This window comes from Amblyomma maculatum, chromosome 6, assembly GCF_055883805.1.
Source record: "Amblyomma maculatum isolate TAMU_Amacu chromosome 6, ASM5588380v1, whole genome shotgun sequence".
NCBI lineage: Eukaryota > Metazoa > Arthropoda > Arachnida > Ixodida > Ixodidae > Amblyomma > Amblyomma maculatum.
The window spans coordinates 20,375,480-20,390,610 of record NC_139349.1 but is presented as its reverse complement, the minus strand read 5'-3'; the positions used below and the strand labels follow the sequence as shown (position 1 = coordinate 20,390,610).

At 45.6% G+C, this 15,131-nt stretch overlaps 1 protein-coding gene across 2 annotated transcripts in view; it reads left to right on the top strand.

Moving 5' to 3' along the window:
- LOC146185203 (uncharacterized) overlaps positions 1–15,131 on the top strand; it is a 65,590-nt gene that overhangs the window by 419 nt on the left and 50,040 nt on the right. The window contains exons 1-2 of one of the 2 annotated variants that reach the window (XM_084606172.1): positions 8,430–8,542; positions 11,137–11,413. In XM_084606172.1, the coding sequence (XP_084462298.1) occupies positions 11,242–11,413 (172 nt within the window). In that variant the 5' untranslated portion in view covers positions 8,430–8,542; positions 11,137–11,241. Of the gene's footprint in view, positions 1–8,429; positions 8,543–11,136; positions 11,414–15,131 lie in introns of those variants that run through there. The other variant, XM_084606171.1, reaches the window with a different exon arrangement.

Sequence of the window (15,131 nt, the reverse complement as noted above, 5' to 3'; positions counted from 1 at the left end):
TGTCCAGAGTCTAACTTTGCTTTATATCTACGTCTACGTATGAATAGGCTTAAGCTGTTTAAGCAGATCATTTATAAGTAGGCCTATATTACGTATTAATGGGGATTACCTCTACGACTGCTTCTCGAATTTCATCGGTCAAAGTTGCAGTGACAGCGGTAGGGCTTCATTGTAGGCGCATTGAGTAGGGTGCTGCGGGTAGTTTGTGGGGTCCGCAGAAACGTAAACAGTGATTTGCCATGAAGTATAGAAGCGCAAACACGCAATCGTTTTAAGTGCAGCGCGGTATCATTGCTGACAGGCCTGTCGGTGTCGGCGCCACGGTTGTTCCTCGTGCTGTTATTGATTACTGTGGTCGCCATAAAGGCGAGGTTGAGGACCGTGCGGGTGCGTGGTGGTGGTGGTGGTGTTGTCGGTGGTGCTCGCGACGCGAACGGTAGCACATAGTAACCTTATCGAGGGGGAGAGTGGGAGACGCTTGTTTGGCGGCTGCCAACTGCGACCGTTTGACATTACCACTCCGTCGTCTGACTCATTCGCGGGTAGCCAGGAGCTGGTTTACCGCTTGGACGGGCACAGTCATGCCGACATGTGGTGCGCGCAGTATGAGAGCCAGGCGTATTTTCGCTTTTGAAGTTTTGGTTTCGGTGCGCCTGCGCGCGCGTTTGGTGTTTTCGACTTATAGCCGGCGCGGCGAAGGCTAGTAGATTAGCCGTCCGTAAAGTTCGTGTATGTTTCCTCGCTTTTGTTCGATCGGTGGTTTATTTCAACGGAGAAACACCTTTCATGTGTTATTGTTTAGCTGCTCTCTTTTTGAAAGTTTTATTCTATTATTTTTGGTGAGGAGGGGATTAGAGGATATTGCACATCTGTGGGTGCAATGTGTACACCTGTGGGGTTTCTTCTTCTTTTTCTTCCCCCCCCCCCCTTTTTTCCTTTGGTTTGTTGTGTGCGCTGGCCTGTTCACACTTGCAACTCGCGGAGGTTGTGCGACCGTTTCGGTCGAAGAGCGACAGTCGTGGGCCGTTCGAGCACTGCTCGATTTTCCAGCTTTGCGACTGCTGGCCACAAACCGGTAACCACTCAGCGGCTCAGCTGAAAGGAACGGAAGTTAGCTTTACTTTATGTGGTTGCGGTCAAGGTAGACAAGTCTAGTTCCGAACGAGAACAATTCAGGAAAGCGACCTGCGGGTCGCATTTGCAACTCCCTAGTCGCATATGCGACAGCCGGTCGCACGCCTTTTGCCACTCGCATGTGTGAATAGGACGTCACCTTAGCGCAGGTCCGTCGTCAGCGCAAGTCTGTAAATTTTCAAAACTATGGGGAGAGGTCTGCCATTTACTTGCCGTGGACTATTAGCGCAGCATCTCTTGTGCATCCACTTGATGGCCTCGTGGAATGAACACAAGTCGTACGCAGTAAATACTCACGATTGTATTGCATTTTTGTAGCCTAGTTCGCATGACTGGGAACTTTTTTGTTTTTTGTGTTTGTGTGCTTTAGTCCGCTATTTTTTTTCTAAGATCACAAAAGCAGAAGTCCGCAAACAGTAAATATGTCATGGCAGATTTATTTTGTGCTTTTTAGTTCAGCTTTTAGTCTGAGAAACACCCACCATGATAGCTTTGAAATGGCATAGCTTACTTTGTGATGCTTTTCATCAAAAAGTAGTTGCCAGCTGTTAACAAACTGTTGCTGCCTACATGGGTGCTCTGGGACAATAAAAATGGGAAAGCTTTGCTTACATTACTTTCAGTTGGTTGCGCTTCCACCCCAAAAGGAGGTGACTTCCACGTGTGCATACTGGAATGTTCTAAATATATGTCACCTTCAAAAAATCGACAACCTTGTAAGTTTAGTGCAGTATAAGAAAACCACACCGAAAACATTCATTTATGTGTATTCCTATGGGTTATAACCCTAGCTTTTACCCCCCAGCCTGCCCATCCAGTGAAATCAGCACTGCCACCATTTGCTTGCATCACAGATTCATGTTGGTCTATAGGATCCCTTATTATTAGAATATAAGGCGAACGCTTTACTTGCCTCATGAGTGGCATGAGCATGACAGGTTTTGCCCTCTGCGTGCCAGGTGGGCACGCAGCGCATAGGCCATGAAGGGTCGTTGGTGCCGAGCATGTTAGAGGGGCATTCTAGTAAACACATTCTGGTGTGTATGACTTACTCATGTTTAGCATGTGGAATGAAAAAGCGGCGTTTTAAAGTCGCTATCATATTTACTCTTAATGCGAAGCTTAAGCGTCCTCCTGATTTTTTGGCATGTTGCAACTGGCATTTAAAAATCATGCTAAAGAATGCCTTTGCATCTCTTAATTGTTGTAGTGGAGTTAAATCTTAGCTGATTCTTTAAAAATCATTATTTGAATTCGGATGTTAAAAATCGCACAGTATCTTTTCAGCTCAGATTTGGGTTTAGTTCCAGTTTCTTGGTTTTTTATTAAAAGATTCCATAATTTGATGTCTCTCGGTTCACATTTTGCAGCAGGAGACATTCAAGTGCTCATTAAAAACTTTTAGTATAGCGTATGGACTCTTTCATGCGATAAACGCCAGCAAATTACGGGACGTTACTTCGTGTGTCGCATCACAACACGAACGCGCTTTTTTTTTTTTTTTTTTTCCACTTGGGAGCCAAAACTAGCCAAGTCACGCCAGGACTTTAGCCAGTTATTTTGCTCCTGTGTTGAACACTGAGCCAGGATAACACATTACAAACTACTAATTTCATTTTGCATCAAGTTTTGTGTTGTCATTGTGGTGCGTACCGTTCACAACTTCTGTTCACGAAAGCAGGCATGTAAGCAGTGCAAGCCAAGGCAATCCACTTCATGGCCTTGCCATGCCAACAAAACAGTGCCAACTATCAGGCTTAGGGAGGGCTCAGCCGCCAAGCAAAATGAAAAAACAATGTATAAATCACTGTTTGTGCTGAAGGTTACATGAGACAAAGCGAAAGCTCTGTGTACCATTTATAGAAATTAGCCCGCCCAAAAACACGCTAATGAAGACAAATTGACACTGAAGCGGGCGACCTGGACGCTGCCATCTTGCCAACGCTCTTTCCCCATCATATGCTGGCCGATCGTTCATGAGAGCTCGTTTTCGGCTATCGTATAGTGCATGCGCAGTGCACATCACGATATTTTTGCTGTGCGCTATTTCTCTGCATGTGTTTGTGTACGCTCTTCTAAAGGTCTCTATTTTTGTGCACAACGCAAAATACATTAGCTTTTGCAGGTTATTTTGTAAACAATATGGAAGTGACAGGATGGACTGCAAAACTTTCACAGAATCATGTATTGTTTTTTATCTCATTTACTACAATTATTTCACCACATAATGTTATTTCATAAGTTGCACCCCACTTTCCATGTCCTGTGAAAACCTGCTGTCTTTGTTTGTACAGTGCAACAACATTCATTCAATGTTGTAGCTGTCATTAAGAAGAACAGGCTTGGAACAGGACATTGGCAGTGTGGGTAGTACTTGGTGCTGTCACCTAGTGGCGACAGTCCTGTAGGGAAATCATGGATCAAATCCTCCGAATAGCTGTCGGAGAGGACTGGGAGTGGTCATTGACACTGGCAGGCTTGTACAACCAATCTCTTAAAGGGGCAGCGTGATGTTTGCCAAACCACGAATTCCAGCCAGCCTCTAGGTTATCTACACCTTCCCAAAGCCCCAAAGCCCAATCATAACAGCGAAATAGTAGCGCCTAATATTTTAATCCGCTTCAATAACCAGTGTTTTGGCATCGATGGGAGCGGCACACAATGGCAAAGTTCGTCAATGGATAGGACGTTTCCTTCTCGCTTGGGCGCTGCTTCGCTGATTGGTTAAGCACACATTTTAGATTTTACAATCGAATGTTTTTGAAGTTACTATGCAGAAAACTTATAAAGGTGTTTCAATTTTGTGTGTTTTTGATGTGTTTTTAAATATAGGGACTGCAAACTCAGGTAAATGCGGTGCTGTCAACAATCCCACAAATCTCAAGGCAGCTGACAATGTTCAGATCTCGGAGGTCGGCAAAATCGCTGGAAAGTCCAAAATCATGTGGCTGATCGTTTATGCCGACGCTCCACAGATGGTGTCGAGATGGCTCGTAAGGCGCACTCGCCACAGCCGACTCCACAGCACTCAGCAGCGGCTTCCGCCAGCAGGGCACTGCCCAGGCAGTTGTCATATAGTCGTTCCCGGCAGATGACCTTGCTGGCCCTGTACAGGTACAGGGTAGAATTCGCCTTAGCTTGTGTACTCCATTCCGTCTCCGTCTTTCGCACTCATTCTCGAACTTCTGCGCAAGTAGCACTCGAGTGATCCGCGGCAGCAGCAGCGGTGGACGCCGGCGGAACACCAAAATGGTGACACAGATTGGCTGACCGTCAGGTCTGGTGGGCTAGGCTAGCTTTGGGCAGGCGGAGAAGCCGGTCCTTAATGCACCACGACCACGATGCTGGGAAAAAAACGCGGCTACAGGTTGAGTTGGATAGGCAACCATGGTGGATAGTTTCCGATATGTCAGCAGAAAGCTGAGTTTCTATAGGTTCCGCCCAACTCGAGTGCTGGGCGAGAAAAATGAAAGAGGGGCTCCCTCTCACACCGGCTCAGACGCGCTGTTTTTTTTTCTTGTATTTAGAATTTTATAAACTGAATAACTCATTTCCGCATGCTGATTTTTGTGCTTCATTTTAAACTGATATCGGCACGGTGCAAATAACCTAGAGGTTGGCTAGAATTAGTGGCCTGACGAACGTCACTGTGCCCCTATCTTAGCGGACACCTCACTGTTGAACTCTGCAACAGTCTTTTATGGATTGCAGACCAGGCTTACGAGAAGTGATTCCTTCACACCTCAGATTGAAACGTCTTTGCGCAGTGTCTATATTCTTCACACGTCGGGATCAGTCTATCTTCAGTGGTAAAGGTGCGTGGTATCTCATTGGTTCAGGTGCTTGGCTCCTGATCTGGGAGACCAGGTGTCTATCCAAACCATTATGGCCACATTTAAATGAAAGTGAAATGCAAGGCGGGCATGTTCTGTGCAGTGACAGTGCAAGTTAAAGAGCACTGAGTGGTTTAAATTACCTGGAACCCTTCTCTACAACGCCCCTCACAGCTTAGTCGCTTTGGAAAATTAAGATCCTTAAAAAACATGTTGATGACGGCAGACTGGTGGGCAGCAAAACATCAAAAGGCTTCCTAAAGAAACTGTGCATTGGAATGGCTTGCATTTACAAAAGAACAACAGCTCGGAGGCAACAATAGCAGCAAGCACGCTCAGCAATCTTCGAGAAAATTTCGGTCATTCTTGGACGGTCTGGATTTAAAGCATACAGAGAGCTTTGCTAGTAAGGCATGAAAAGCAACAGTAACAGTCTTAAACAATGTAGAACCAGCTGTGCATGAGTGCGATCATTCAAGGTAAATATGGTCACATCTTGTGTCGCAAAAGCGATAAAGTGGCTTTGTGGAAGCTTTAAGTGTGACCTAATAAACCTTACGAACGTTCGTGTCATTATGATGAGGTCAATAAGACACCTAGTCAGTACCTGAGCTTTTTCTTTCGCTTCCAAGATGGGCAGTTTGAAATTGGCTTCAAAATAAAGACCATCACACACACACAAAAATTTAAGCTTAAAACAGTCATAAATTCACCTCTGCAGTAAACAAAATGACCCTGAATTTTCTTAGTGTTTTTAAAATTGTCCACATTAAAGTGAAGTTACCTAGAAAGACGGAACTTCGGTATAACCATATATTTAAGAAATCTGGTCAGGTTTTGAGAATGGAGTATAATAATGTCTCACCTGAAAATGAAGGGCCATAACTATATACTATATTTCCACACACGAGCTATAAAAACTGAAGTTCTCTTCTTTTGTTGTCATGTGCAATCTTGTGGTTTTCATGTCCACTGTATGCCTGCCATGCCAATGCATGCACTCTCTGGGAAGCATAGCTGTAGCAGATGTCTGCTTCAGCGCGCCTTGGTGACTAGAAGAAAAGTGGTGTTTAGAAAGGAATGACTCCTGTGCATGTATGCAGTGCAGTTAGCTGCGGCATTGGCCAAGTTGTCTAAGGCGCTGTGATTCTGAAGTATTCCTTTTTTGCTGGTGATAGTTTGAGTCGCACGCGAGGATGACATTCTTTTTTGCTGCTTCATACCACTGCCATGACAACTATACAGCGCATCGGCAGGCTTTCTTCCGACCTTAAGGAGGAATTGGCGCTGGCGTCTCATTTGGGGGGCACTAGTTTCTATATAAGGTTCCTACCCTGACTGTAGCTTCAATTTGGAATGTTTAGGCTGATTATAGATATACAGGCAACATGATTTCCGTAGCCCAGCCTATTATAGGTACTGTTTGTCCTAGTACAGAAACATATTTCCTTGATGAGGATTGATTGGTTAGCGTCCTTGGTTTCAATTCCAGTACCGTCTTTTTTCACAGCCTTTGTGCCTATTCTGCATGGCCATTTCAATGCTTGTGACATAGCTAACAAAAGGTATTAGCCTATTAATTTTTTGCAGCCATGAACTAGGCTGGCAGCTCACTTTAACAAACTTCCACTCCCAATTTCCGATGTGGCATCTTGACAACTGAAAAGGGGGGCCCATTTGTAAGTGAGCGATTAGATTGGCATTGGAAAGCAATGGTCGAAACAAAAAAAGGTAAAAGGAAGTTGAGATGCAGTTTTAAGGATTAAATTTGCTACAAAACCACGTGTCCTCAAAATTGGGTTATGTTTATTGCCTAACTCTAAAGGTAGGTGCATCATTCCAACTGTTTGGAGGGGCAAAATGCTTTATGGCACTTTTTAGATAGAGGCCAAGCTTAATTAAGTTTCGGTTATACTTGCTCAGAGCACCAAAATTGCTGAAAGTCAAGGGTTCTCAAAATGATTTTGGGGTTTATGGTGTTTTACTGTCCTTCAGGAACGTCTTAGTGGAGGGCTCCAGAAACTTTGACCTTGACCACCTGGGGTTTTTTTATATCTTCTGACATCTTTGAGCTTTCCACCTCTGTCAAAAAGTTGCCGTCACGGCCAAATGAGAGTCTTGCCTTTTATTAATTTTGACAGGAGGTGGACTGAGTAATACGTGCTTTTTTAGTGCAACTTTTGCTAAAGTATATTCAAGCTGGTGCTTTGATGCATTTTGCTTGATGCAGATTTTCCACAAGGAATGATTCCGTGTCCCTATGCAGTGTGCTAGGTAATTCTGTCATCAAGTTACGTAGTCACCACTTATTTTCACTTTCATGACGTTTGCATTAATTCACTCTTTTTGCGCACCAGGAAATACTTGGCTAGTGTGTGCAGCTGTTGGGCTACAGTAAAGGAAAATATTGATGGAGAACAAAATATGAGGCTAGACTGATAGTTAATCATTCAGAAAAGCTACCAATATTTTTCTCTTTAAAGATATGCCGTATTGCCGAGAGGCATGCTAATTGTAGCCCTTGACTTCCTTCTTGGCTTACTCACCCCCTTGCTAAACATGGAAGCTCTTGGATCATTTTTATTGCATGCATAGCTCTAAGCGCTCAGGCTAATCAGAGAAAAACAAGCAAAATTGGTGTTGCTTGCCAACTAGATGGCCCTTCAATACAGTGTTTATGAATATGATCTATGGCTTATGGGGTTTAGCATCCCAAAGTGACTCGGGCTTTCAGGGAAGCCGTAGTGAAGAGCTTCGGATAATTTCAACTAGCTGGTATTCTCTAAGGGGCACTGACCCTGCACAGTACATGAGTGCCTAGTGCTTCACCTTTATCAAAACATGTCACCACAGCTGGTGTTGGACATAGGTCACTTGGCTCAATACTTGAGTGCCTGCCTTAACCACTGAGCCACAATGGCGAGGCAGATCACACTGTTTTATTGTTTACCATGAAGTCTCGATTTGGCTCCACTTTCTGCACTGGTTCAGCAGTGTCTTGCTGGTACTGGGCCAGTTCTTGAGAAGAGAGTGCAACCTAGCACTGGCACTCTCGGTGGAGAGGCCAAATTGAGTGCTAAAAGTGTAGAAACATTTTGTTGGTATGTCTGTTTGCCTCGTGGTTTGACGTGTATGAGCAATTGTCCTAGTTATAGAATGCTGCAGATCTGTTCAAATTGGAACGTCTCATATGGTGGCGGCCATAGGAGACTTGTTAGTCCCAGAAGTGATGAAATAAGAAATTGACCCTGCCCTTTCTGTTGTACTGAAAAAAATGGCTTATGCCAGTTGTCACTGAGCTTTGGGCTTGGAGATTAAAGTTAAGACTGTCGCGTGGAACTATAGTTTGTGCATGTTCTTCGGGCTGTTGCCATCCTACCCGAAATTGTCGCCGGACGTTCACCAATTGCATCGAAAAAGATTTGCCTTAACGTTGGATTTTGCCAACTTGTGCTCACTGTTGTTCGCAGGCGGTGGCCGCAGAGGGATTGTTACAGAGTGGGGTGTGGGCAGACCAGCAGGTGAAAGCGTGTGCTGATTGAGAGCATCAAAGCCAGCCACTACACCAAGCAGAGGTGCCGCTCATGCTGCCATGTGCTGATGCCACCCAGGCAAAAAGAAAAGTGTCTCAGCTAGTAATCACTAACGTCACAGTCACAACATGTTAAAAAACAACAGCGCTCATATTCTATTACGCTGTTAAACTCCGTGTGTGACCGCCATAGTTTTTTTAGCACGTGGGAAATTTGGAAGACGTGGGAGATGCCATTCACTGGAAAAAAGCATGCATGGCTGTGGAGCTGTGTTGCTACGGAGCACGCTATTTGCGCGAGAGAAGTTGCTGGGAGGCTAGTGCAGGAGAACTCATGCAGTCCAGCGTCGAATCAAGCTACAGTCGAACGCACTTATGATAGTATCAGAGGGCCCAGGAGATATTGTTATAAGTGGTGATTGTTGTAACTGGGTTATGCAAAAAGAAAAGTGACAAACTTCAGAGCACTTATTGACATTAAAGTAGTTTACTGTGGGGATTTCTGTGCAGGAAGAGTCATATCAACCATCTTTGACTGGTTCATGGCATATTTCATTCACATCTCTCTACAGGGTGTCCAATAGGAATGAATTAAGTATAGGGGGGACTATCATTTGTAGAGCCGTCTTTTACATTATGTGCTTGTTCGTCACTGCTATCAGCGCAGGCGACGGTTGAGGTGATTGCCTCACTGGTTAAAAATTAACTTTCTCAACGACGGCAAGAACTTCGCGCCACTGGGATTCTAAACGAAGCCCACTTTCCAGAAGCAGTTCAGACTGGAAGTCTAGTAAGCTTGCTGGACCATGAGGACAGTGGCAACGGAAAGGAAAAAGAAAACTGTTCCTGCAAGGCGCGTACAGCTCAGTGACTGATGGACCTATGTGTGGCTCAGTGACCTGTGCAACGATGCATTAACAACAGCATGCATTCTACAGGAGGCACACTTTCAGAAACATTAATAATGGACTGCTCAGAGAAAGAGACTTTGGAAAAGTGTCGGGTAGATAGATGGATTTATTGAAAGGAAAGGCAGAGAGGTTGGCCAGAATGATTAAAATCTGGCCTGCTACTCTGCACTGGGGAAAGGGAGAAGAAAGAGGATCATGATGGGTGACGATGTGGGAGAAGGCATATGAAAAAATATACAAGCATGGCAGTTTGCTTTACAAGCGCGAATCGAGTCCGGTGGCACAAAAAAAACAGCAAAGAGCCCGCACTGCCGGGACACCCTTCCCCTTGTCATGCCAAGCACCGAGCAGAAGTTCCTCTGACAGAGACCTCTTGTCCAAATGCTTCAAGGAAATGGCTAGCACATTCTTTCACTCGCATACACTGGGCACACCAGTAATTCTTTCTTCCTCCTCTGTGCGGCGGTGGCATGTAAGTGCCCTGGCATGCTCGACGTTTGTCTAGTTTGGTTTTAACTTTCGTAGCACAGGGTCGATCCAACCGGCCAGCTCCTCGTGCACGCACTTCTGCATTTTAAGTATGGTCAGACTGGAGTGGTTGTAGCTTTTCTCTGTTAAGGTTTGCTCACGATGACAAGATGCAATTTCTATAACTGATAATGCGCCATGACAGAATTGTTATAAGTAGCTTATTTTACTATAAAAAACATGGGAAGGCTGATGGTGCCATGCCAATCCATTGTTATTTCTGATATATTGTTCTTCCTGGTATTGCTACAAGTGGGCCATTGGTCGAGGAAGCTTATTGAAATTAGAATAATTCTTGGCAGTTGCATAACATTTTTTTTTCTATCAGAGGGATTTCACAATAAAGAGGGATGTCATATCATGTGTTATGCACTGCACATACTGTGTCTGTGAATCTGATAAGAACCTGGCATGGTGAATGTTGTCAGCTTGGCCAAGCCTCTGCCACAAGTCAGCTTCTTCTCTTTTCTTTTTTTCTCTCTTGTAAGTACACAAAGGTGTTGCACTGATGCTAGTTTGACAATAGCTGGGCCCAAGTGTACTAGCTTTAATCAGAAGTTTACCATGGACCCTTTGCAAAACTCTGGAAGTATAGAGAGTATTTTCCTCCTTCACGCACTGCTGGATGTCTCAGTGTACATCCATTATAATGGAATTTTCCAGTAAAAGAGCTTAGCTCATAGTTTGTGGAAGTCACGAGCAGCGCTCACGGTTGTCAACTGGCACATGTTACAGTACATACTCAGCACAGGTGGTTGAAGCTGGCTTGAATGTTTAGTTTCCACACAAATTTTTTTCTCACTTGCATTTCTTGAGTGATTGCCCAGTGTGCAAATTTAAATTGTAGGGGCCCTTGATATATTAACTACTTTCAATAATAATACAAAAACTAATCTCTGCATGCTGTAATATTGTTCCAGCTAATAATAACAATAGTAGCCTGTTATCGGGGGAGGAGAACAGGAACTTCTCGCTCTAGATGGACACCTAAATTGGCACCTTGAGCAAAGGAACAAAGGAGGGAGGCAGAAAGAGTCACTCGAGTCAAGTTTTGGGGTAAATTTCAACCACCATTTGCTGACGTTGCACACACACACACACGAGCGCCTTTTGCATTCTGCCTTACAGTGTGTTTCAACCGCCAACGAACATATTTCTCATTCGCAGTGGAAGTGAGTGACCTGAATTCTTTGTGCAGGTGGAGTGGTGCCACTTGTCACGAGTGGTGCCCCCCGGGGGCATGGTAGCTCGAGGTGGGGGCTAAGGGGCCCCGCGCAGGCAGCATGGCCCAGTGGCCCCCTCGATGGCGGCAGACGGCCCCCAGTTGAGAGCACCCCTGCCCTGCCCCCTCGAGGAGGGAACCCCCGGCAACGCCACCGCCACGGAAGCTGCCTGGCCACCACAGTTGCACCACCGCCCCCACCACCACCACCAGCATGACCATGCAGCTGGCGGCAGCAGCAGCTTCATCACAGGTGTGTGAGTGCATGCGTGCATTTGTAGTGCAGAATTGATGACTTGATATCGAAAGATGCGAGGGAGCAGCCTTGCCAAAGACAACCGTCCTAGCACGTCTGGTTTGTGCAAGGTACAGTGAAAGACCAATTTTCCTCAAGGTTTCGCCAAAGAAAAGATGAGCACTAGGCCAGGGGAAAGCTTTTTTTTCGTTGGATAGTATAGTCAAATCTCAATATAACAAATCATGCGGTGCCACCAAAAATCAATATTTTGAAATATCGTTGCTATGAAAAACTTGTGGTTATAAGCCAGTGGTAAAACTTACGAATGAAAATGACTTATCTTGGCAGTAAACACATGTGCAGACAAGCAAACTCACAAATGAAAATGTTGCACTTGCTTCAAAGATGCTTTATTTGAAGAGATTAGTTATTTTCTTATTAGGAATACCTCTACACCTTTCACTTTGTGCAGCACTTAATTGGGTACGGCACTGCACAAAATTACGAAAACTCGGACTTTTTTCATTTGCTTTTGATTGCACTCATCATCGGATCTCTCACGAGCTTCACAGTACAGGCTGGGATACATGGAGCGTTTTCACCACGTCAAGCCGACATTTTGAAGCGAAAAGCTTCACTACGAGGGTCGGAACCGAGCTTCACGTATGCCGTGACGCCACAGCCAAGGCCAGCAGCGCAGCTCCCTCGCCAAGCTCTGCCGGCGTTGCCTAGCAACGCTTAAGAGGTTTGCGACTCCTCCTCATTTAAAAAAAAAATAATAAAAGTCTTCATCCGGGAATCGCACCTCCATCCATTGGATTCCCAGCCGAGCGCTTTACCACTGTGCCACGCCCCAGGTTGTGGAATGCTCTTCATAATTCCGCTTGTATGCCGTGAGGATGATAGTGGGATTTCGCGAGTGACAGACTGCGATTGGCGCGCAATTTGAAAGCACCAAAGACTGAAATAGTTAAGTCGGTCAATTAGGGTGATGTCGAGGGTGTGACATCACCCATCTGCTGTCAGCTATGAGGACCAACAGGATTGTGTGCACTCCAACGCCGCTGGGCGGCGCTTCTTGCTTTTCAAGAGTGACAGATGCTGTGCCTTTCCTTTCCTGTGAACAAATTATAGAACGCCGGTGAACTTAGACACGCTCAACATGGAAGCCAAGAAGAGTGTAGCTGCTGGCGAACTGCGCAGAAGACTGGAGAAATTTACTTCTTCTGATCCCGAGATAATCACTGCTTTTCGCTACGTATATCCAGGCATAGCAGAGCTAAGCCGTCTTTCATTTTTTTGCCCAACAGCGCGCACTCGACGCCCGGCATCGGAAAAAACTCGCGCCACCGCCAATCTGGACCTGCCAGATATTTGATGCACGGGCGGCGCTGCGTCCTTTTCAACCGGAAGCTGCTGCAGATGCTGCACTGCTGACGAAGGCCAGCAGGGGCTAGGTCACTCGCTGGCGTTTCGGGTTCAGCCTGCAACGCCGGACTTCCATGTGCCAAAACCTACCCCCTGACATTGGTGAAAAGCTTGTAGCATTTCACTTCTTCGTTATCAAGAAGTGGCTGGGGAAGAACTGCAGACTGGGCCAAATCGGTAATGCCAATCAGACCTCAGTGTGTTTCGGCATGCCTGTAGTGTACACAGTCAACGAGAAGGGCTCAAACAGGCTAAATTAACTGTCAGGTATGAGGAGCAACATTTCACCGTGATGTTATGTTGCATGGCTGATGGGCAAAAACTGCCGCCCTACATGATATTTAAGTGGATGACGCTTCCAGCCGGAAAAGTTTTCCCTAAAATCTTCTTTGTGGGCGCTCATGAGAATGGATGGATGAATGGTGCCCTTGTCGAAGACTGGCTAAAGACCGTTCGCCAATGCCGTCCTGGCGCCCTGTTGTTCAAGGAGTTACTCCTAGTTCTTTACTCCTACCGTGGCCACTTGACAGATGCCATTAAAGTTCGTGCTTTCAATGACATCGCACAGCGCACGGACGTCTCTTCGTTTCGCCTCTATCGAAACGCAGCTGCCGCCGGTCGGGATCGAACTCCGGTACTCCGGCACAGTAGTGACATTGCACAGCACACGGACACCGCTTTGTTTCGCCTCCATCAAGATGCAGCTACCGGTGGTCGGGATTGAACCCAGGTACTTTGGCACAGTAGTGGTGAGACGTCTGACTACTGTGCCAGAGTACCCGGGTTCGATCCCGACCGCCGCCGGCTGCATTTCAGTGGAGGCGAAACGAAGTGGTGTCTGTGTGCTGTGCGATGTCAGTGCACGTTAAAGATCCCCAGGCAGTCGAAATTATTCCGGAGCCCTCCACTACAGCATCGCTTTCTCTCTCTCCGCTTTCACACCCACCTTCCGCAGAACAAGTGCGACAGACATTGCGCTTTTCCTTTTTTGTGAACCAATTATTATTATTATTATTATTATTATTATTATTATTATTATTATTATTATTATTATTATTATTATTATTATTATTATTATTCAGATGGTGGTACAGACATTGGGTGATAATGGAAAGTATGAAGACCCAACTACAACCGCTCGACGTTGCCATCAACAAGCCATTTAAGGGTAGGCTACGGAAGCAGTATAACGACTGGCTGACACTGCAAGGCCACCAGCTCACACCGACCAGGCGCATCAAATGTGCTTTGCTTAGCCAAGTGATTAACTGGGTCGCCACGACATGGGGTGAAATTCCGGCTGAACTAATTTTGCTGGCCTTTCTAAAGTGCTGCATCTCAGACGCGCTGGACGGAAGCGAGGACAGTGCGCTGTGGGAAGAGGCCAGCGACAAAGAGGGCAGCAATGTCGACGAAGATGAGGGCAATGAGTGAGCATTGGGCGTGAGTGTTGCAAGCATAATAAAATACATGTTCTAGGCCCAGTCAATAACGCCTTTTTTCATTCGGCTTACAGTCGAGTAAACTTTTTTTTTTTTTTTTTTCTCCGACCTTCTAATTTTCGAGGGACCGGCCTAGAATCCAGTAAATACGGTAATTTGTGGTTCACATGTGATGAATTAATTGCTTGAACAGTTGCATGTTGATATAATCTTTTCACCTTTTTGATGGGCCAGTATTGATGTAGAAAACAATTGAATATAATCGCTACAGTTGCGGGTGTTATCTCTCTGCTGTAGCGCTTCCTCTCCTCTTTCATTCAAGTTTATAGCCTTTTTTAAGCAATATGTCAATGTCAGTAGTTGTAACAGTGGAGAGTTTAGGGAGGTCATTTGGCCCAGTTTCTAAAAGGGAGCTGAAGCTGCAACAGAAAGAATTGAACAGGAAAAAATTGAGAATTGTTCAATGCTGCTGAACCGAATATGGAACGAAAGCATTTGCTGCGGGTGACTGGGCGTTTTTCTTCTCCTCCTTCGTCTTCTTCTTTCTTTCTTAATTCGGACATGGACATGGCACACAGCGACGAGCGGTTAGACCTGGCGTAGTATTGATTTCGCAATCAAGAAATAAAAGAAACAGCAGTGTCATACCTACCGAAGGAAGCAGTGTCACACGTACCGAAGGACCACCTTATTCAATATATTGCATGCTGTGAAGAAGGGGTTGTAATCTCATGAAGCTGGGTCTCTTGATGCACTCCAGAAACTGTACGTGCACATTTTGCACCAACCATCATAGTGTGGTCACCACAGCAGAGAAGTAACTACGTGGGCTTGGGCTCGACATCTAATTATTGCAGTTGGGC